The sequence below is a fragment of the Gavialis gangeticus genome, unplaced genomic scaffold, assembly GCF_001723915.1.
Source record: "Gavialis gangeticus isolate Ggan-Ray unplaced genomic scaffold, GavGan_comp1, whole genome shotgun sequence".
Lineage (NCBI taxonomy): Eukaryota > Metazoa > Chordata > Crocodylia > Gavialidae > Gavialis > Gavialis gangeticus.
Window position 1 is genome coordinate 22,141,349 of NW_017729014.1, and position 23,867 is coordinate 22,165,215.

The window sequence follows — 23,867 nt, forward strand, 5'->3', positions numbered from 1 at the left end:
TCAAGGTTCTCTCCCCCCTTGCCATATCCAACCCAACTGCCCGCCCAGAGCCCCCCTAGCCCCGCCCCTACCCGCCAGGCTGCGGAAGAAGAGGGAGTGCGTGTCGCGGAGGTTACTGTTCTCCAGCAGTACCAGGGTGCGGGGCCCCCCGCCCGCGCTCGCCAGGCCCAGCCCGGCCGCCACCAGCAGCAGCCGCCACAGCGGGAAGGCACCCGCCACAGCCTCCATCTTCCTGTCAGGCACCCGGCGTCACCCGGAAACGACCCCTGCAGCTGGCCAATCAGCGCCCGATTCCCGCAGGCGGGGTGGAGGCAGCCGCGTCCCCGCCTACGCGACTCGGAAGCGACTAGGACCTGCCCGCCTTGGACGGAGCCGGGGAACTGTGCTGAAGTCCCGCCCCCCCCGGAAGCAGGGTCCAATCACAGGCAGACAACTCCACATAGCGGCAGAGTGGGACAGGGAGGGCGCATGCGCGGCGCGCCAAGCCACGTGCAGAGTCTGTCTTCCACGTTCACCTGTCACCTGCGAGCCTCTTTTCCTCCAGGAGCTCGGGCTTAAAGGAGAAGCACCAAATAATGGCGAGACCTGGAGGAAAATCCTGAAGTTTGGCAAAACTCTTCGTTAAACAAGGCTGTAGGTTGGGCCCCTTTCCTGCCCCCCAGGGTCTCTTTCCCTCTGCTACTGCTCCTCCTCACCCTTAAGCCCTAACCGGAGCAGTCCGAGTGCACCTTGTCGTCTGAATGGCCTCTTGAAGCATGGAGCAGCCAGGCAGACAGGAAAGATCTGCTGCTGATCAGCTGAATAAGAGGCCAAATGGATGGGCAGAGACTACCCATTGTTCTGCAGCTTCAGGGACAGTGGCCAACCTGCCATGTCTAGGAGAAACAAAAGAATATGGATTGTCAGGCTGAATTTCCCATTAAAAGGCAGTTTATTGGCATCAGTGAATATGCCCAATGCATAAAGAGAAAGTACCGGTTACAATACAAGTACTTAACATACAGTATAGCTTACAAAAAAAAATCATCAACATCTTGGACACATGGACATGAAACAATCTTTTCCACTGACTTAACTGAAATGAGTGATCTGCTCTACAAGTCAGTGAATAAATGTGCAAATTATTTATCTAGGTACTTGTGAGTCGGTGTCTCATAAGAAATAACAGCTTCAGACTTCATCCGAGATAGCAGACGGGGCAAGAATGGTTGGGCATCAGAAGCTCTGACTGACACGAGGAGGAGAAAGACTGCAGGATTGTGTATGAGGCATGAAGCCGAGCTGTGGATGGGACGTTAAAAAACAAAGGAAATGCTGAGATACTTGCATTGGGAAAGCGAGAAATTGATGTTTAAGGATTTTTTGAGGAATCTCATGCCAGAGAGGGTTTTAATCTGAGGACAGAGGTTTGATGTCCCTCCGTGTGTTTGGAGTGGTGGAGACCTGCAAGGGGAATGGCAGGATAATGTACAGTGCTAGCCACACGGACATGGTAAGGAACAAAAAGAGATAGCAGAGAAATGGGCCAGCCCCAGCGTGAACATGGAGTTGTTAGTACAGACTTTAAGACACCTGGAAGCAGCATATCATTGTCTTCACCATCCCTACAGGAAAAGAAAAGTCAGCATTTGTTCCAGAAGCCACCACGATCTGAAGATTCCTGCCACCAGAGGCACCAAGGCAGTCTGCTGCTTGGCTGAAGGATGCTACCTACGAAGGCCGCCACAATCTGAAGAGTCTATAGCCACTAAAGGCCACTGCAGTCAAAAGGGGTCATTGCTGAAGCTGTTTTTACCCTTCTTGCGCTTCGTTTTGGCAGATGATGTAGTGAAGTCAAGCGATTCAAGACGGAAAGGACGTGGCTGGGGCATCTCTACCACCTGTGTAGGAGAGACTGGTGCCATGCTGGAGGTACTGTTGTTCAGGGGAGCACCCAGCACTGGGGTGGCATTATGGTGTGCTGTGAATAAAAGGAACAAGTTATACGCTAATACAGTTCACCTGTATTTGTTCAGCTATAGCAATGCTTTCCCAAGTTTCTTGCTGCATTAAAATCTCAGGCATTGAGTTTTATTAGAAACAGTTTGAGGAAATTAAATAGCAAGAATTCTAGTTGTAGGTACATGATCCTGCAGTTGATTTCACTGGTGAGTCACTCCAGTACACAATGTATCTAGTCAAACTGCTGGCCCTGGACAGAGAAACAGTTCTCTTGTGCATGAGCTTTGTTTGAGGACTTGCCCTGCTCAGTTTCCCATGGTACAACACATATGCATCGATTATTTATACATTATGTTTTGTTTTGTTATTCCTGTTTATTCCCTGTACAAATAACAAAGGGGAGGGCTGTGATACTCACTAAGATTCTTTATAGGATCTGCATTGAGGATCTGGCTGGCTCGCTTAGATCGGAAATAATTACTGGCAATATTCTCACTGTCACTCTTGCTCAGCATCATCTTGTAACGGTCTTCTTCCTCCTGGAATCACAAAGCTCTGTCAGCACTGCACCCCCTTAACTCTATTCCTTAACCCCTCCTGCTCCAACTGAAAAGCTGGGGTCTGGTGTTAGAAATACTGCAGAGTAATAGAACAAACGTGCTCCCATCTAGTTCTTGGGCAAACATTACAAAACAGTCTGGACAGGCCTGGGACAGATGCTGCAATATTGTCTGACACCTGCGAACAAGACGCCCAGTATAACAACACAGGTGAAGTTCTACCATGGTGGAGAATGCAAGGCAATAGTGTAACTAGGGTGGTGCAAAAGTGGCAGTGGCCCCACGTGCCAACTGGGGAGGGGCAGAAAGAAACAGCTGTCACCACAGCCATGTAGTTGTGTCGGTGGCATGCCAGCAGCTGGAAGTTGCTGCTGCCTCCACGTGTTGCAGCTGCCCCAGGCACCCGGCTGCCTTGTTACGTTTCGGGTGCAAGGCCTGCTGCACGCTACGCAGAATGCCTTTCTGGCACGTCTCTCAGCAGGTGCCCACAGATATTTGGCTAGAAGATTAGCCAGCCATCCAAATCAACTGTTCCAAAGCCCTACCAAAGGAAGGGGTAGCAACTCCTATATGTAACGGGCTATAAAAGCAAATGAAGAGCCTGAGTCCTTCTCCTATCCCATGCCCCCTCCCTGCTGGACTGTCCCACTTACTCAGGTTTTGCAGGAAGGAGATTGGGAGAGAATCAGCAACTGATCCATGATAAAAGTTCCTGACGGAGGTTTGGAAATCAGCTTTATTCCACACACGCTGCTCGACTGTAGTCTTAGACTTACGTCCTGACAGAAATGGTCAGGCAGACAGATAGGGAGTGGTTTTGTCATTAAAAGGGAACTAAAATGATTCCAGCATACCAGGATTTGAATACAGCTCTCCAGTGAGAGCATGAAGTGCAGGGTCCTACCAGCACTGTAACTGAAGTGCTCATAGTACCGTTCTAGGGTTCTGTCCCTGCGTTCTGGCGTGTGTGCTTTTCCACCCTTTAGAAGCTAAATTTTCTGGACTCCCCAAAGTTCCATTACTTGTTGCCTACAGATCTACACTCCATTTAGCAGCTATTAGCCTGTAACGCCAAGTCACAGTTTCACTATTTGCTCTGCTTTCCACACACCTGCAAGCCTCTGCTACCTTTATTCTAATGCCCAATTATGGCTGGGCATGAGTCCTCTGAAGCCATTTAAGGCTCTGCCTACAAAACCCAGAAAGAACAGCTACGTAGCAACAATAACCTCTTCTCAAGAGAGGATCTGAAGAATCCCAGGAGGGGAAGCACAGCTTACCATCAGCAGCTCTCTGCTCTCAGCCGAGGAGCTCTTTCTGGCTGGTTTAGTCTGTGGCAGTGATGAAACTGCTATGAGAAAACACAGGTATTAAAGGGCAAAGCTTTCTGAATTAGATGCTGTTTTTCGTGACCGTTCTTCTTGCTTCCCATCCCTGCTTACTACAGTCCCCATATTGCTGTTTACTCGGGAGACTGCAGAACAGTGGTTCTCTACCTTTTCTGGACTTAAGGCACTGCTCACTGAACTCGAGGCTCCCCTCCATAACTGTTGTGAATGGAGTGGCACCCAATTTCAAAAACTAATATATATATTACAGTGCTTATTTCCTTGCAGAGGGGCTGGGGAGTGAGGGTGGGGGACTGGCCAAGCAGGGACAAGCCTGCGCCTGCACTTTCCTGCTTATCTCCTCACACCTCTTGGCACCCTGCAAAGGATCTGGTGGCATCCCAGGGTGCTGCGACCCCCTGGTTGAGAAGCACTGCTGTAGAAGGACAGCTTTCATTCAATGAATATGTGTCATCACACTGGCACCTGCTTAACGTGGATTCTACAGCTCTCTCAAGTGAACATTTCCATCTTCTAGGGAAATGAGGTTATTACCCAGGCTCCCATAGCAAGATTGTGGTCTACTCTGTCCATGTAATCCAAAGCAAGGTTTCAGAGGTACCTGTTATCCTTATGCGACCTATGGTCTACTGCAGTGATTCTCAGTCAGGGTTGCATGAGTCTTTGAAGCAGGCCACCAGGAAAGACAGAATAAGGGAGATAAGCGCAGGCTCTGGGGAGAAGATAAGTGCAGGCTCTTCCCTTCTGGCTGCACCTCCTCCCCCCACTCACTACAACTCAAGCTTATCCTTGCCAGCTGCTCCCCTCCTTCCCAGCCCCTTCAAGCAAGCAAGCACTACAGTAAATTAGCTTTTGAAATAGGGTGCCACTCAACTCACAGAAGTTGTGGAGGGGTGCTTTGAGGTTAGAAAGGTTGGGAACCAATGGCCTATTGGCCTGTGCTGGTGAGCTGTGGAGAAGCTACATAAAATGGGAGTACAGTGAAGATGCCCTTCTTACCTGCAGGGAGGCTGGTTTTTTGAATGAAGGGCTCTGGAATTTTCCAGCAGCCGCTATCCTCATCCCAGACACACTCGCGTTTGATCTTATCTAGATTGCTGTAGTTACAGTCGCGCCGTATGAGGGGCTGCACCTGATCTAGGAGCTGTTGCAATAGCATGAAATCCCGCTCCAGCCGCCGGATGGTAGCAAGATAGTCAATCTTTTCCAGCTCAAACTCTGACTGCAAGTCTTTGATTTCAGTCTCGGCAGCCCGCAGCTGCATCATGGAAAGAAAAGCGTCCTCATTAGTAAGCTAAGGAAATACAGTCTAGATGAATCTTATCTACTTTCCTTTCAAAGAACTTTGCAATGGTGAATGGAAATCATTTTCTCCCATTACTAGATGGGGAATTTGCAATACAGGGAGGAAGAAAAAACTGTTCATGGTCACACAGTGAGTCAACAACAGAGCCAAGTGAGAAACTCAGACCTCCTGACTCCCTGTCTATTGTTCTGCCCACAGGACACGGCTGCCTCAAAGTACATCACATAGAAAGCTGTCATAGGCTGTTTCGTTTCCAGCTTCTATTCTGTATTACATCCAGATGGAAAAAAAGAAAAACACAGTAGCAGTTTTGGTCTCTCTCCATGCTCCAAGCTAAAAATCTTATTAATTTTTTTTAGAAATGTTGAGGTTTTGTGATGCGTCAGGGTAAATTCACATTTAAGCTGTCATTTCTCCAGGGGGCTACGGTAATCACTCAGTATCCACACCTAACTCATAACCTCTCTTACCATGGATTAGGCAGACAGATTTACATGGCTTTAGTAACCACAGGAATGCGATAGTTATTCTTCAGATATGCTGCCTAGATACTCTCATTACTGTAACAAAAGGATGGAATGAGAGGAAAGGAGATGCTGAACAACAGAAAAGAGCACCACTGAGAAGATGCTTTCTAGTCCCATACAGCAGAGTTGCTTCCAAGTGGCTACCTTTTTCTGCATCTTCTCCAACAGTTTGCTCTTGGCTCGGACTTCTTCCTGGATGGAGTCATAGACATTAAGTAGAACCCAGTCAGTGCTGTCCTCATCAGAGTTCTGTAGAGCTGCAACCAGCTGCCTCTTCCGTTCATCCGCGTACTTTTTCCGACGTTTGTGCTTTTCCTTCAGGTCCTTATTTTTGGCCTGTTCTCCTCCCACCACCTGTTGTTCCAGCATCTGTAGCCTGAAAGAGTTGGGTACATGTCTTAGTTCTGCAGTGTAAAGGAACATCTGCATATTTGCAAGCAATTCACTTCCTTGGTAATTGCCTAGAGACATTTATAAGGATACAACATGCAGACAGTGATTTCTATTGTAGGACATGATGAGATCTGCTGACCCACATAATGAAGGAACATCTCAGTTTTAATATTTACTTTCTGGTGGTAAATGTTGACGTTTGCCAAAGCATGAGGTCAATGAACATATCCTTGCATGCATTCTGAATGGCCTCATCACTCAGATTAGAAATGCACCACATGTACAGCTGTGAATTTCTTAAGCAAAAGAGATTGTTTTAAATTAACTTTCTGATTCTCATGTCTTTAAAATCCTCCACTTAGCCCTGCAACAGATATAACAGGTCCTGAAATTAAGCTACAGACCATCTCCAAGAAAACAGGCCTAATTTATGTTAAGTGGGAAGGGACTGGCTAAGGCAACAAAGTAAGTCCTTTATGGGGACAGCAAAATTTGGTCACATGCTGACCTTAGGTCACTGTAAGAAGACAAACTGCTTCTACAGGACGCATGGTCATCCATGAGCTACGGAAGGCTTTCTGCACAGGAGGAGGAAATGGTTCCCTAATAATTCTTAGATGGGTCATTTAAAAGACATTGTTACCCTTAGGGAGTCTAATGTCTTACTACAACACCTTGTCTATACCAAGGATTCCAGTTTTAGCTGCCAACCCTCCTAAGTAACTGCACTGGTGCAGGGCCGGATTAACCCTTTAGTGGGCCCTAGGCAAACAAACTTGTGGGCCCCCAGCTGAAGATGAAATATTTATGTTACTTTTTTCACTCAATAATTATAATATGTAAAATATGCACAACTGGGCCCCTTCTCCACTTAGGGCCCAAGACACGTGCCTAGTTTGCCTATGTTAATCCACCCCGGACTGGTGCAAAGCTCTAGCATAATAAACACAGTAAATGTTGAGCCACAATTTCCAGAGATACGAGTTTGAACCCAATGTTAAGGTATACCTTTGGACTGTTCCCTTTGCCTGCCCTGTGATTTGCACCGGTGCATCTCTATCATGGGTTAACTAACACTGCCTGAAATTGGGACAAATCCGCAGGTCAGATGAAGCCTACACTGATAATATCCTCTTATCCTCTTTCAGAAGAGTATACAAACTCATACCCAGACAGCTCAGTCTCCTCCAGAAAGAACTGTCTCTCTCTGCTCCATTTTACACTCAGCGACTTTAATGCACAATTGAATTCTGCTTCCAAAACCACCATGTGCTATGAAACCTTTCCAAGAAGGCTTTGAAAATCCCAGCCCTGAGGAACCAGGCTACTCTGCCTGATCTGCTGAAAACTTTGATATTTAGCAACATAATCAAAAGAGTGAATTTCCTTTCCTTCCGTGTTAAAAGCAAAAACGTTAGCAATGGGAGGGCTGAGATCTGACACAATAATGTGTGGGGGCAACATGTCTTTGTTTTATGCAGCACTGAACACCTCTGGAGCTCAGTGAAATTAACAGAGCGCAAAGCACGGTTGTTTCTGTTCTGGTTGGTAATGGCAATGCATAGACGAAACGCTGCGGAGCCAGAAGCACAGCTGCACAATTATGGACCTGGCAAGCACTTGCTGCTGATCTACAGCCACAGGAAGCTCCTCAGTACGGACAACCACTTTTGGTCCCACGTTGTCTCTGGTCACTGTCCCAATGTGCTCAATGACTAGAGTCTCTGCTGCATCCTAAAGGAAAAGGGAAACCAAAGGCAGCTGTTCTAGAAACATCCAGTGTGTGAACTGAGAGAGATGAAGGAAATCATCCAATTCTACAGCTGCTTATAGATTAAGAGAGTAAGGAACACACTCTCACACTGCAGTGTAAGCCACCAAAAATGACACACAATCCTCAGGGGGATTAGCACGCAGTGGGGTAGTTCTGCCACTGGAAAAGCTACATTCCACCCTGGAATTTCCAACTGGGATTCATCTTCATGTCCCATAATGCTACTGTGTATTGTTACACTGCTGCCATATCCCATTGCAGAGGCTGCTGCACTGTGCAACTAGATAAATACAGGTTGTATAATACAAACTGATGAATTCAGCAGAGAGATAGGAGGGGCAGCTAGGTCTGTTCCATCAGTCTCATAGAGAGCATTCGCTTGAAGGGTACCTTGGCTGACATCTGTTCTGCTTCTGTTATGGGGACAACACAGCCTGGAGGCAAAGGTGCTTGGTCAGGCAAGGCTTCAACTCTCAGGACTGGAGAAGAGAAGAGAAAAATCCATGCAACTGTTAACTGTGAGCTCTGCAGAACTAGAATATGCAACCCAAATCTGCACCATCCATGCCTTTGTAAACAAAAGAAGTGATTTTAACCACCATGCTATTCAGGGAAAGTCCTGGGAGACCCACAGAATACCACATGAAGCACAGTAGTTTTCATGATGGATGAAAAATCCTGGAACCTCCAAGGTTCACATGAGAATAATCAACCTCTGTCACAGGTAAGAGTGAACAACGGACAAGCAGCAAAGCCGTCTGCTGACTTTTGCCTCAGAAGGACTTTTGCCACTTCTCCACTCAGCTGGACCACATCAGCAGTCCTGTGCAGCTGTTTAATGCAGTTACGTATAACCCCTGGCTGGTTCACACACTCTCATCTTTGCAAGGGCTACAGAACCTTACCCTGTGAGCTATGCAGATTCTACCGTACTGTTATTTATAAACTCTTTAGAGCAGAGATTGGCTTTATATTTTGTGTTTGTTCAGCACAACTATCCCCAAGGCACTAATACAAAGTTATATTCATACTGGTAATAACTCAAGTCTGACAGCGAGTCATGGGTATGTTGCAGGAATGCCCAAACTCTGCTTAGCAGAGTGACCGCACTAGCAGTTTACTAGGCAAGGGCCACACTTTATTCACATATAATGAAGAAGACTGCAGCACTCACCTTGAATAATGTGTGTGAATGAACTGTGCCCAGCCAAATGAAGAGAGCACTGCATGCTGGGACCTGCCCTCTCCATAGGTTGAACGCCAAATTAGTGCTACTGTGACCCACAATTAAAATTTCTGTTATCTGCATCTGGTTTCCAACAGCCTATGTGCTCCTCCTTCTGGGGTGTGTGCCTGCCCTTCTGTGCCTAGCCCTGCCTTGTTCACACCTGATTCCTTCCTGAGATTCTCCTCCAGAGTGGACAGCTTGAGGTCGTAGGAATTGCGCATAGTAGTGATATCTTCCTCAAGCCGGACCCGGGACTCCTGCTCAGCTTCAAAGTCTGCCTTCAGTTGGGCTAATCTTTCCTCATATTCCTGAAAGGCACAACGAGGCCATTGTGAACTGCATGGCATGACACCCTGACAGCCTGCTCCTGATCACTGCGCCCATTCATGGCTCCCCCATTTTCCTGCTGACAACATTTTCCATTCTCCATTTTAAATGCACGTACTAACAGGCTGATGGTCCTACAGACTGGAACTCTCCATGTCATAGAAGAGAAAGAGCCTAGGTAACAGTGATACCAGTGTGCTCTGGAGGGACCTCCTTTAGGTGTGAGAGCAAAAGTGGAGCTCACTCTCTAGCCCCTTCATTCTCTGGCCTCTCAGATCCTCCTCTCTCACCACTGGCTCCATCCCCCTTCCTGCTTACCCTGTGATGTTCCCACCATTTCTGCCCACTTTTTTTCCCCATCTCTACACCTATCTGTCCACTTGATGGAACAAATCTTGGTCCCCCATCTGCATCCTCTTCCTCACCTGTAGTCACTTTTGCTCTAACCCAAGGACTCCTTCCACTCTTTCCATCCTTTTTATGCCACCATTCCTAACTACATGCCTATCCCCTTCTCTGCCCTCCCCTTCTTGTGCTGTTTCTGGACCACCTACTTCCATCCATCACAGCCATACATGGCTTCATCTTGCTTTCCCTCTAGCTACTATCCCTCACAGAGGCCTGGATCTGACAATGACTCTGCCACTGTCCTCTTCTCTGGACACCCTTCCTTCTCTCATACACATCCCACTCTCAGTCAGACCATACTGGGGATGAGAGGCTTCTCTTCCATTTCTGCCACCATCAGCCTCTCATCCCCTTGCCACTCTGTCACCACTTTTTAATATCAATGTATCTGACCATTCTCCTCTCCCCTTCTATGCTGCTGTTGCCCTCCTTAAAATTCTCCCTTGCCCTGAAGCCTTGAAAAAAACAACATTTAGGCCATTGGTATAACAAGACCACTGCCATCATGCTGACCAACAGCGTCATCTTCTTGTACTCCTCCATTGCTCTGTATCCATCTGCTGTCTCCTTTTTTTATTTAAGATTATAAACTCTCTAGGGACAGGTTAACTTTTTCTTCTGTGTTTGTACAGCACCTAGCACAGCTAGATATTGGTTCATGACACAGACTCCCAGGCACTGTGATAATTCAAATAATAAATAAGAACAGGTCTGTCAACAACCGACCCAGTAAGTGCTAATTCTGCAGGTGGTTTATGTAATACAGAATGTTAAAAAAATGGATGGTATCCCAACCTGCACTGTCAGCCACCAGGAAATCTACTGATTGCATTAGAAACTTCTGACAGTCAGTAAAACAGAGTAACCCATCTTATAAATTTGTGTACCAGTTATTCCCCTCTCTGGCACTAATTCACACCACGTGAGATATTTCAGTATACGATCTGCTCCTTCTTGTGGGTTGAAACGGTGGCCTCTGTCAAACCTGACAGATAAACCATATGGAGAAGCTCCAAAATGGCAACCGAATGGGGTTTTTACAGACCAGGTCAATACTGAGCCACAGAAGATCTGGAATTTAGACTTCTGTGCATTTGAAATTCCAACATGATGTTTTTGGGGAGGGAAAGAGTAAGGAGGGAAGCAGCTTTGTGTCAGATGTGCCACATCTCAAATGTTATCAAGATCATAACACATTAAGGTACTTCCAAGTTTGGTCAGGTTAGCCCAGGGGTGGACAATTATTTATTTTGGGCAGAGGGCCACTTACTGAGTTTTGGCAAGCCATTGAGGGCCACATGACAGGCAGCCAGGGACAGATAAATATTAACTTTCTAAATTTTTTAGGGGCCCCACAGGCCAGATAGAATGGGCCTGGCGGGCTGCATGTGGCTCATGAGCCGCATTTTGCCCACCTCTGAGTTAGGCCCATCAGTAGAGATGAGAGGCTTTCTATTGCTAATGATCATCTGAACAATCAACAACACTGAACGAAGCAGACAGCAAATTCAAACCTTAAAATTTGACCCAATATTTGGACAGATTGGATTCTCTGGCCCCTTTGTAGACTGGGAATCAAGCAGTGGAAGAGCAGGGAGTATTCAAAACTAAGGAACTCCTGCAATGTCCACTAAACCGTATTGGAAAGCCTCTTCCATCCCCATCTCCAAAGCAAGATGGAACAAGAAATGAGGCTACAGGTTATGAGCAGAGCTGTCCTGAGAAGGTTGTACAACACCACTCTGCATTGTGTCTGTACTGAGTACTACAGAAGTGGATGAACCTCAGCAAAAGACCTGGGAGTCACCCCTCTTTGACTTACTTTTCGGATCAGCTGCTTCTCCGCCTCAATATCTGTCTGGGGTTCAGGGAAGGGAGCTGGTTTCACTTCCAGCTGAGCAGTCCCGATGGGGAAAAGAGATGACACACCTGTATGTCAATGAAGGAGATGAGGCCACTTAATGCAAGAGTCAGTGGGGGTGCAGGGGTAAGGGGAGGGGAAAGGGGTGGAGAATGAGGCATCTAACAAAATGTCAGGCCCAGGAGAGGAAAATCAGTGGGAAGGAGGCACAGATATTACTTGGTCTCCTTAAAGTCTCCTTGGTCTCCACTATACTAGAGGCTGCCTCTATCCAGGAGTAGAAAGAATAAATCCCTGCCATAAAGACTCTTCCTAACATGGGCAGTTTCCCTACTAAGCAAAAAGACCGTTCCCACCTTAACTACCCCAAAAGATGACTCTGCCTGGCTGGGCTTAAAGCAAAGTTGCCCCAGAATCAGTAGGAGGGTGGGCTGAGGCAAAATCCCAACACGCACTCTGTATGTTAAACTAGCATTTTTTTCTGGCCAATGACAGTGCACCTCTGGAGCAGCTCAAGGACATCCTACCCGACAAGTTATTAGGGTTCATCTGTTGAGCCAAAATGGCCCTCAGCTTCTTAATTTCTTCCTGATACTCCCTCATCAGAGCATCTTTGGGATCCTCATTGATACGGGGCTTGTTCTTGATGTTCTTTGCTCGATTGGCATAGCGTAAAGTGCTGAGGGTCTCATCATAGTTGTTATCAGCAGGAGACACGCAGGCCACCATGAGTGTCTTGGTGTTTCCCCCAAGGGAGTCCTGCAGTAACCGGGTCAGCTTTGAGTCTCGATAGGGGATGTGTTTGCACCTGCTGTCTACCAGGGCTGAGATGACATTGCCCAGGGCTGAAAGAGAGAGGTTAATTTTGGTGGCCTCTTTGAGTCGCTCCCCTGTGGCTCCAGTTTTGGATTGCCTCTCACTTCCAGCTAGATCCACCAAGTTGAGCTTTGCAGCCCTGAGGTGATCTTGTCCTCTCTCATCTGCAAGAAAATGATTTGAGATTAGGTTCTTTTTAATAGGAAGCATCTTAACCAATCCAGGAGCAGACCTTTTACTCTTTGGCATCATGTTTCAATTCAAACCACAGCCTTTGTCTGTGCATAGGCTCAAACTCAGCAAAGTTACATGGGCTTAACTTCTGGACCATGGTTCCTCTCAACTGCTACTCCCAGACATCACAGCACAGATAAAATTAGCCACGGGCCTTCAGAAGAGCACATGGCTCATGATGAGGTGTATTAAAGATTCAACTGAACTAGCAGCACTCTTCCAGTTACCCACCAACTTTTGAAAAACCTAAGCTTTAATTTAAAAATAAAGTTTCTAGCCATGGGAAGAAAACTTCCTAAACATGAATGCATGGATCACTAACAGTTCCAAGAAGTTAACAGACTATTCAGACAATGAACCCCAGTCATTACAACAGAAAACACTGCTGGCTGTTTCATTTCAGATCTTTCTGGTAGCTCACAGGTTGTGGGAGAACTTGGAAGTAACAGACGGAGTTTAAAGAGAATCCACCCTGCTTTACTGTCCCTTTTGAGAGCTGGGACAAATGGACACTGAGAAGAATTTTCCCACATTTAGATAAATACTGACAGACAATTAAAAAGTTGTTTTGGCTCCTGCCAGTAATTGTACCCAAGGAGATTGTTTGTTCCAATGAGTACATTTAGTAGTTTAGTTTCCATAGTGTAACAAGGTCCCCAGACTGTTGCTAAAATGCCTGCAGCAAGCTAGAAAGTTGGGCTGCTATTAGCTGGTTCTCTTCTACTGCATCAACCATTTCTGGCAGCACCAGCATGAGCCAAACCTAAAACTGTTCCCATCTTATCAGCTCTCAAACACAACTTTAAAAGAAAAACATCTGCTCATCTGAATGCTCAGAGAGAGCTAATAATCAGGGGCTTGTGTATGCTGAATCACGCGATCTGCCACACTTCTCTTGCACAACTCAAACCTTAGTTTGAAGGTTTCTAGACCTTATGGTTGTGAAGGGAACCTAAAAAAAAATACTAACTCTTCATACACATATTCTTTTGAAGACTGCAGACGATTTGAACTTTCTTACTCTCCACAGTGGGGTATCAAGTGTGCAGCCTAAGCATTTTAAGTATTTCATTTAAAATTTCACAATTTTAAATATCACGTTTGTTAATCATTTCAACGCAGGATCATTTTAGCAAAGATGTCCAACTAATGAGGTGCCACAATCCTAAATTTATTCTCTCTACCTCAGCCATCCCTTTACACGGCTGCCAAAATTGTATGCTTCCTTCTATCATCCATCAAGCTGTTCTGGATTGCCAGTAAAATTTTTTGAGGTGAATAAAAAAAAGTTAAAAGTGACGACAGCATAAAATGTGCTGAACTGGATTTCAAAATAACTCAGAGAGACCACAGTGCTGCTTTTATTAGTTGTCACATTGAAACCAATTAAAATTTCCATTTTCAGATATAAAGGAAATGGATGCAGTAGTCTTAGCTGGGACCAAGGACTGAATGGAGCGTAGGGGACTGAATTCCTTTCTCAAACCCAGAGATAAGGGTTGAGGCAAAATGGCAAGGTGACAGACAGGGGCAGCTTACTTTGTTGCTGTTTGCGCTTTATCTGCTAATGAAATTTCAATCGCAAGAAGCAAACTGGAAATAAGATGCATTTTTTTAAATAGAGAAGGTAATTAGTCTGCATCTCACGTGTTTAAACCAAAATCAAACGTCTGTCTACAACAAGGCTATCCAACTTCAGAGTGGCTGGGGGCCCTTGGTCCATGGGTCCTTTTTAATAGGAAAAGAACTGCACTGGGTATAGCGCCCCCGAGCTGAATGTCACATGGGTCCCCTGAGCTCCAGGCTTCCTGGGCCCTGCAGCCACACCACCTATCCCCCGGGGCAGAGGCAGGAAGCAGAAGCTAGCGGAAGGAGGGGGAGCCTTGAGACACTGGCGGCAGCAGCTTGAAGAGCAATGGAGCGTGGTGCCCAAGCAAGAGCTTGGAGGCGGCCGCAAATTAATCCCTTGCGGGCCATACGCAGCCCACAGACTGCCAGCAGAACAGCCGTTGGTCTAAAAGACATTTCCTAATTCAACTGCACATTATAAGCTAAATGCAGGAATCACTGGTTGAAATTTTTAGGTTTATATTATGAAAATAGTCAGACCAGAGAGGTGAGAGGTGTGGTTCCTTCAGTCCTTATAATCTAGTGAATCTAGATTCTAATAATAATATTCTAATAACATAATCAAATGAACTCCAAGTGTAAGTACACGTAGACTTCAGGCTCCAGGGATGACAATCCACCCAGCACCTTTCACTAGCAATAATTAAAGATTTTAGAAGATAAAGAAACAGAAGGAGGGGGAAATATGCTCCAAACCAGTGCAGAAGATACTCACTCTCCTCCCCCGCCTCCCAGGGAGATGCAAGGGGGGAAAAAAATGCACGACTTCTCAGTCATTTAATACTGTAGAGAATGCTGGTAATGAGGCACAGTTCTCATTTTTAGACTTAAAATCACTCAGAACCGAGTTTCTCTTTGGGGTTCGTTGGCCAGATTGCACAGGCTGGTTCAGTGCTCCACTTGCCTAGGCCAGCCCCAGGGAATCTAGCACCTACCTACAGTGTAAATTTCCATGTTGATGGTAAAGATGGAATGGGAGCGGGAAGAATCCTTGTTCATCAGCGTGTAGCCCACTGATCGGTTCCTCCAGCCTATCTCCATGATACGCTCGCACTGGGCTACGTTGTGTACTGTGTGTAGAGAGAGTCCCTTCACATACACCCCTTTCTCTGGGTGCTCCTTCAGCTGCGGGCACAACAGCACAACACAGGTTACACAGGGCCACAATGGAAACGTGGAGCCTGAGGGCGGCACATGCTTTGCATATAAAAGAAGGAAAAGGCATCTACATGCATAATTGCACTACACAAAAATCCCACTGCTGGCTGCTAAACACCACGGTGAGGCATATCCTCAGAAGTGTTTTGAACCTGCTGAGCACCACACTTTCCAGCAATTTCAGAGAGAGCCAGGAGCACTGAGTCAGTGATCATCAGCACTGGCATACCCCATCAAATTGCTGTAACACCAGCAGGAAGCCGTATTGGGCTTTAACCAAACACATTAACGATTTCTGAAGTATGAATAAATCCCCCCCCCCCCCAAAAAAACTCTTCATGATTCTATAACTGACCAGAATTCAAGTCCAGTTTGCTGACTAGTTCAGGCACCTTCAGGGCCACATGGTGCCCTGCTTCACTGCCCTATATCTGCCTGAGATTTTTAACATTAAAACATATTATTATTTAATATTAAATATTAAAATATTTATTATTAAAAATAGTGGTAGTGGTTTTTTATATGCTGCAGAAAATCTCTGTTGCATCTCTAGTTATAGGCAGTTCATTACATCAAGGCAAAGATTCAACAGTAAAAAATATTGTTACTAAGTGCTTTAGTGATTCCCCTATGCACTGCATGGATGTTCATATGGCCTTAATTAAATTGCTGAAATCCTTCCCATCAGGTACAGGACATCTGTCAAACCTGGACTACGCTCTCTCAGGGTTAGCCATGCCCCTGGTGGCTCCAAAAGCTTACTTTGGAGTCTGGGAGGGGATGCCCCTAAGTACGTTATGTTTTCAGTAATTAATAGCCCTGCTTGGAGCATCTTTCAGTGGTTTAGAAAATGAAATAAAAAAAAGAATGTGTTAATAAAAGATGTTAATAAAATACATGTTTTTCTTGTGAGTTCTAGAGTGACCTATCAGATTTATATAAAAATACAGGGGAAAAGTATCAAAAGACCACCCCCAAGGTTCACAAAAACAACACTGGATCCCACTGGGACTTTATATGGGTTTTAAATTATTATCAGTCAACTATAACCAATGCAATTTGAGTTCACAACTAAGGCTCTGTCTGCACTACCCTACAACTAAGTCAGAGGGACCGTGCTACAATATGGTTGTTTGGACCTAGTATCAAACATATGGCAGATGTTAGGTGTGCTGCTTAGGGAACTTCTGGAAACACTGAAACGTTACTGAGATAAATGCACTGTCAGAAACTACAATGAAGAGAACGAATGTGCTATGAGAGTCTGTATGGACAGACCTCCTAAGATCCCTTCCAACCCTACTTTTCTGTGATTCTATCATTTTCTACGATTCTTTGAACTAGGTTACAGGAGATTTAAAGTTATAATATAGAGGGGACCTTAGGCAGTTTCTGTAACCAACCTAAAATCATGACTTGCCTTGGATTAACTCAGTTACAGGATCAAAATTAGGCTCAATCTAGATGATTGTTTTCATATGCATTATGCTAGAAGCAGATGATCGCAAGGGCTGAAGCTGCCAGTGCTGCAGAGACTAAGTCCATGGTGAAAGTGCCAGATCCTGGCAAGTCCCCTTCAAACTCATTTCTGACCATGTGAAAGGACGGCATGACCTTGCTGCAAGGGAGGTATGATGTAGTCCACAAGGGTGGGGGAATGCACAAAAGGAAATAAAGATGTTTCCTCCTTCCCCCACAAAAGCACTGAGGTCTACTTGGGGTGGGTTGTTTTCCTAACAGAGCTCAGTAAGGTCCATTGTCTGCAGGGCTGCACTGCCCAGCAAGTGACCGTGAATCTCTAGGATGCGGTGCAGGACTGGCCAGGAATCACCGAGGTTAGCAAGGAACAAGTACATTTAATAATGCAAACAGGATTCAGGAGAAGTGCTGTTTGACTCCAGGGGGCAGCAGGAAGCAGCAGGTCAGCCTGAGATTTGTGTCTCCGCAGGACATTGAATTCCTCCATAAATGCAGCAACAGCCAGCGGCTGTCACCAGCGTGACTGTGTTACTATGGGAACAGTTCTGCCCATGTACTGCCCTCCTAGTGCCAACTGCAGTTGTCATGGAAACCAATGTCACTGTTGATGTGGAACAAAGAACAAAAATTTGCAGGAAGCCATTTCAAAAATAGTGAATCCCTGTTCTTGTAACACGCACCCCGACCCACCCACCCACATGCACACAATCCACAGGGTGAAGCAAAGGCAAGACCAACAGGGACCCTGCCTTGACAAGGCCAGAGACATTGGGGAACAGGGATCCACCAAATGTTTGTCTACACCCCTGCCACCATGTTGGCATTTCTGTGCAGCAGATGGTGCTAGTGCCTCGGTTTTCCACAGACTGGCTAACCTGCTGGCAAGTAAATGAGGACAGAAGATATACAGCTCCCTAAAGGAATATATGAGAAAAGAAGAGCAGAGCAGAGCAGAGATGTGCAAAGCTACCATAAGGCAAATTCTGTTACTATAAAGCAACCAACTTCTTGATTATGATTTTAATAGAATTTACCTTACTACACCTTTGAAACTATCCGTCTGTCCCATGCGTCCGACAGGGAGAGGTATCTGTCATGTCCTGGGATTTTTTTGCCATTTTTGTCTCAACAGATAATGGTCACGTCTACACAAGATGCTTAATGCCCACCGGACTAATTCTACTACGCATTAGTGCAGATGGCAAAACCTGTGCCGACAGGCTAATGTGCAGTTGATTAGTCCAATGGGCATTAAGTGTCCCTAAAAAGCGTTAATCTGCCTTAATGCGCGGTAGTGCCGATTACGGTCCATTAAGTTACTACCTCTTATTACAGGTACTAAATGCACCGTGATTATGGTGCATTAATGAACGTGTAGGCACGCCCAATATAATCACCCACAGGGACTTCAGACTGGATTAAAACTTTTGAGATTAAAAGGGACAAAATCCCTTTTGCTTCAAGCCAAAAACCAACTGCTAATTGAGGAAGGCTAAAAAGAAATTTCCCCAAAGGGCAGTCATTGCTCATTAGTGGGTTTCCTACCGCTTTCTCAGAAAGGAACTGTCATGCTGGACCAAATCAATGGGCCACATAGAAAATGCTCTTAACTTGTGGTAGCCTAACATTTGTCTAGCCCCCACACATTCCCATCTCTGCCTTCCCTCTCCTTCCGCAGGAAACAATTCACCCTTGCCTTCAGGTTCTGTGCACTCCTTCTCCCACTTACGACCCTGTTCTCATTATATCTTTTCCCTTCCACTTCCTATGATCTTCTGTATCACTTTTCCTGATCCCTTCTTCCCATACTTCCACGTTCAGCTTTCTGCCTCCCCTCATGCCACTCGGTAGAGTTAAGACAGGTTCCCATCTCTAGGAAACAAGACACAATGTGTGGGCCCAGTCCTGCACTCTTTACTCATACAGGCTGAGAGATCCCAAAATAATAACTGTAAATGGATCTGAGAAAGGTAGGAGTCATCATCTCACCAGGACTTTCTAATGGGGCTTCTCAGGAATTTTCTGTTCTTGGCTCAATACTATTCATTATCTTTAGGAACGACACTGCTGCTATGTAAGAAAACAGTACTATTGCTGTGAGTGTGGGAACAGTTGGTTCAGTAAATAACAGTTGTAAAAACAGGTCAGTTCTAAAGGGCAGTCTGAACTGCAGATTAAGCTATAGCAACACATGATTTGATACAACTAAATCTAAGGCCACACACTTAGGAACCAAATTACAAGTCTCACTGGTACAATGGGTACTCCTGGAAAGCAGGACATAGCTTTGGGGTCATGCTGAATAATCAATTTAACATGAATTCACAGCATTCAGCCACAACACTGCATTAATGAGAACACTGGAAGAATACATTGGCGAATGGTAGGCAAAAGCAGAGAGGTATTTAACCATTGTCTGCACTGTAGTAAGATTATTTCCTGTTTCACTGCCCACACTTCAAAAGCTGTTGACAAACTATAAAAGGTTCAGAAAAGAACTACAAGAATGATTCAAGGAGTGGGAAGCCTGCCTCAAAGGACCATGCAAAAGAGACACAACCCATTTAGAACATCAAAGAGAAAATTAAAAGGTGACTGATCATCAGGGTCTGCAAGTACCTATAAGGGGAGAAAAATTCTGATAGCAGATATCTATTTAACTTAGCACATGATGGCATAATGAAATTGAAGACTGAGAAGCTGAGGCTAGACAAATTCGGAGCAGAAATAAGGCTCCTAATTTGCGTTTCTGAAGATCCGTTGCTTGTACAAGAACTGAAGAACTAAAATTAAAACAACCTTAGTGATGACCGCGCACCTCCAGTGATGGTGGCAATCAGGAGCTGCTACTCTCTCTTTGGTTTGGCCCAATTCAGCCACTGCCAACCAGGACTCCAACTCAAGGATGCATTTTCAAAAGGAATGTGCGTGCACTTGTACTCATACACAAGAACCTATGCCTCCAGGAGAGCAAGGCCAGGACCTCCCCTCAGCAGGTGTGTGTGCACGCGCACATGCATAATTTGCATACGTACTAGAGCATGAGAGAAATGTGCCACCATTGTGCTTTTGCAATGAATCTTATATTGCATTTTTAACTGATAGCAAGAACCAATCCCAGCTAGTCTCACGTTCATTCATGTCGATTCGAATGCGCATCTCAAATAACAGAAGCAGATTTTGTCTTGGGAATGTATGCTCCAAAAGCCCCCATCAAAAATTAGTACTTTTCAAGACAATCTGCATAGAGCAGTGGAGTCTACTCTTTGGATAAGGGTTTAAATATAGTGGCTGTTGATTCCTTTCAGCATGGAATTGAAGCATGTTCTATTTTCACACACAATAGTGAATTCAAACCTCAGTCTTAACCAATAAAACACAATGTTTGAAGACTGTAGATAAAACTCACTAAATGTAATTACAACAGCTTTTGTCACATCCCAAATGCTTTTTGTTTCAGCTTCTGCCCACGGTTTGTGATAAGTTGCCCACTTCTATTAGGAATTAGTGATAACAGCAGTCAGTAAATTAAAGCACATCCTCCTCCAGTCTCCCTACCTCCAGCTTTTGCTTGGTGTCAGCTCCTAGCAAATCTCTGATGTCTTCATTGTAGATCTCCAGGTAAGAGGCTCTTACCAAAAACTTGGTGTTTTCGGCACACTGTACAAAATAAAGAGATGGAATCTTAGGGTAAGAGTTTCAAAAAGGTCTAAGGGAGATGATCACCTCACTCCTACCGACTTTCAGTGGAAATTGGGTGCCTAACCTCCTTCAGCACCCACACCTATTTTCCAGAACAATTATTTAATACAAAGGAATTCTCAGGGTATAGACTCCTCTTGTACAGCATACAGAAACAGAAAATACAGACCTAACACAGTGTGTGTGGCTATGTTGGTAAATACCTAGGGAGAGAGAAGTAAAGCCCTCTATTCAACAGTCCGCACCAAGATGTTTTGCTATACCATTTGGGGTAAAACCCCCAGTATCTTCCCCTTCAATGGTGTAACCACACCTTGAATGCTGTGTGCATTTCTGGTCCCCCTTACCTCCAAAGGGTGGAGCAGAACTAGAAAACTGTACAGAGAGGGCAACAAGAATGATCAGGGGTATGGACAGGCTGCCATATGAGGAGAGGTTAGAACTCTTCGGCTTAGGAAAAAATGCCTGTTAGAGAGGTATGAGAAATAACTATAAAATAATTAGCAGTGTATGTGGCGAAAGAAAGTAGGGGTTTATCATCTCTCACAATCCTAGACCAAGGCAATGTACAATGAAATTATTAGAGAGCCAATTTAAAACAAACAAAAAGGAAGTTCTTTGTCAGGGTGTTTAATAAAGTTCAAGATGTAGAGGCTGATATTTTAGCCAGGTGCAAAAGAAACAAATCCATGCAGAATGGGTCCAACAGTGGGAATGAAACATAAAAGTAGGGTTGCAAACTCCATATGAGGGTTCCCTAGGCTTCTGAATGCTGGAAGCTATAAGAGAAGAGAGGCAATATGTAGATCCGTCTGGAGAGGCTCTAGACTCTTCCCCTTGCCATCTTCCCTTTGCCACTGTGAGATACAGGCTAGTGGGCCAGATGGCTTACGTGCTCTGACCCAGCATGGTATCTCTCATGTTCTTACATTCTCAGCTACCGTTCAATAAAAGGTTCCCCAGCACTCTACAAACATTAATGAATGAAACCACATACTCCCTTGGGAATTAAGCATCAATCAACCTCAGAACCCTTGCGAGTCACGCATGGGTGGATCCAGGGTGGAGACAAGGTGGCTGTGGGCACAGCCCCCACTCCAGGCTGTGTGGCATGTGCACAGTGAGCTCTGAGCTTGTAAGTCAGCGCAGCTTTTGCCAGACCTCCGCTGTGCTGCGAGAGCTGGCCAAAAATCAGTGCTAGCTCTAGAGACCCTGATTTTGCACAACTCCAGACCCCAGGGAGTGAGTCTTCCCCCTCCCCTGCAGGCTCCTGAGCTGGGGAGAAGTGGGGATTATGGCCAGAGTGCACTTTGATCAGTTGGTGAGCACATAATACTCAAGGTACACGTGGAGCCCTGCCTAATTTTCCTGATGGGCAGAGCGAGAAACAGTGATTTTCCAAAAGTCACATAGCAAATAAACGGTAGAACTAGAAACAGAACCTAAATCCCAAATCTCAAGGGCTCTATCAGCCTGTCCTTATTCCCAATAAGACACATAATAGATGCTCAGCCAGTCAGAGTCATGTGCAGTGCGTAGGTACTCACCATGCAACGGTATTGACCAGTTAGCTGTCTACTAGCTTACTGATGTCTTGATGGTTAAGAAAGTGATTTTGTGGTTCAACCACTGGACAGGGTTGCAGGAGATACTGGCTTTATGCCAGATTTCCTGTGCAATCTGGGAGAAGTCATCCCCTCTTTCTGTGCTTTGTTTCCCCAACTGAAAAATGGGAAAGAATAACTTGGTGCTTGCAGGGCTGAGATACTATAATGATAAGCACCCCTGGAAAGTCTAGTAGAAAATAGCTAGATTAGCAGCTTGTCTTTAATATTGCAGTAGTCCTTTCATGTCATGACATACCTGTACACTCTCAAAAATGTGTTCAAATGCTCTGGGAATAATGCCTCTCTGTGCAGGGGGGTCCGCAACACCCTGCATGGTAAATGACTTCCCACTGCCAGTCTGGCCATAGGCAAAGATAGTACCATTGTAGCCTTCAGTGACACCCTGAAAAATAAAAGAAATCATCATTATAACAACCATTATTTTCAAATGTTGCATATTAAGATTGTCTGCTAAGATTTAATCCCTCAGAAAGCAGTTATTGTAGAAGGTACGAAGCACCAAAGAAACTGCTGAGCAAGCTGAGTTGCCAAAAGTTTGAATTCCTTGCGGAAAATCCCACAAGATCTTTAGTGCCCACAAGCCAAGGATCTGGGTTGATTTCATCCCAAACCCCAAAAGATAAAAAGAATGGAAAAGCTGAAGCATAAAAAAAAGACGGGGCAACTTCACGGTCAGTGGGGGCTAGGGTCTGGAACCAACTTCCAAGAGAAGTGGTGCTGGCTCCTACCCTGGGGGTCATTAAGAGGAGGCTGGATGAACACCTTGCCGGGGTCGTTTGACCCCAGTACTCTTTCCTGCCATGGCAGGGCGTCGGACTTGATGATCTGCTCAGGTCCCTTCCGACCCTACAAACTATGAAAGGAAAGGCTCCACAAACCATTGGATAAATGAAGCGCGCGGCTTATAAAAGCTGCATCTCTGATCGAGTTAGGTGCAAACCTACCCGGCCTGCTTCCTAGTCCAAGCTGTAGAAATAAGGTAATAAAATGCAATAAAAAAGGCTATAAAGATGCAGTGGTTTCTGCCAAACTGCAGGATGCAAGGGAACGCAGAAGGGGTTACACAAAAGCAGAAGGATTTTGCTGCCGACCAAAAAGATATGACGAGGACTGAGGAGACAAACAGGGCTTTCAACAGGGAAGTCTCTCTCAGTTAAAACCCAGGGATTCTTTAATTTTTAAAAAAGGGTATTTTGTTTCTCAGACGCATTGGCAGGAAGCAACTAAAGCTGAACATCTGGTGCCTGGCAGAGTCTGACATCCAGCGCGGGCTGGGGCTGGCATGGCAGAGGTGGGCAGGGGCGACGCGTTCCGTCTCGAGGGGGCCAGCCGGGTTCACGAGCGGATCGAAAACCTCGTCCTAACATTACGCTGCCATTTCCCTGGCACCATCGAGAGTCGTCCCGCCGTCTCCGAGCGCTGGAACGGGCAACGCAGCGCCCAACTCGGTGCAGAGACGGCGCCTTTTCTGAAACCCACGGCGCACTCCTTGGAAGAGGCGGTGGGAACGGGGCAGCCCGGTCCTTCCTCTGTTGCACCTGCAGACT

At 45.7% G+C, this 23,867-nt stretch overlaps 2 protein-coding genes across 4 annotated transcripts in view; both read right to left on the minus strand.

The window, feature by feature from the left end:
* DDOST (dolichyl-diphosphooligosaccharide--protein glycosyltransferase non-catalytic subunit) overlaps positions 1-243 on the minus strand; it is a 9,009-nt gene extending 8,766 nt beyond the window's left edge. Inside the window, exon 1 of the mRNA XM_019511995.1 lies at positions 72-243. Within this exon, the coding sequence (XP_019367540.1) occupies positions 72-228 (157 nt within the window). The 5' untranslated portion in view covers positions 229-243. The remainder of the gene's footprint in view (positions 1-71) is intronic.
* Positions 244-908: 665 nt separating this feature from the next.
* KIF17 (kinesin family member 17) lies at positions 909-22,725 on the minus strand. Of its 3 annotated transcripts, none has more exons than XM_019511998.1 (13): positions 22,556-22,723; positions 20,549-20,650; positions 15,289-15,478; positions 12,202-12,654; positions 11,636-11,742; positions 9,239-9,386; positions 8,241-8,329; positions 7,686-7,810; positions 5,828-6,059; positions 4,850-5,108; positions 3,782-3,849; positions 2,360-2,480; positions 909-1,960 (listed from the first exon to the last, which is right to left on the minus strand). In XM_019511998.1, exons 1-13 carry the CDS (start codon positions 22,721-22,723, stop codon positions 1,764-1,766), a joined length of 2,259 nt encoding a protein of 752 aa, XP_019367543.1. In that variant the 3' UTR covers positions 909-1,763. The 3 variants fall into 3 exon arrangements, with proteins under 3 accessions (XP_019367543.1, XP_019367542.1, XP_019367544.1); XM_019511997.1 differs by having other exon boundaries at positions 3,782-3,852; XM_019511999.1 differs by lacking the exon at positions 2,360-2,480 and having other exon boundaries at positions 1,826-1,960; positions 3,782-3,852; positions 22,556-22,725.
* Between the last annotated feature and the right edge of the window lie 1,142 nt (positions 22,726-23,867).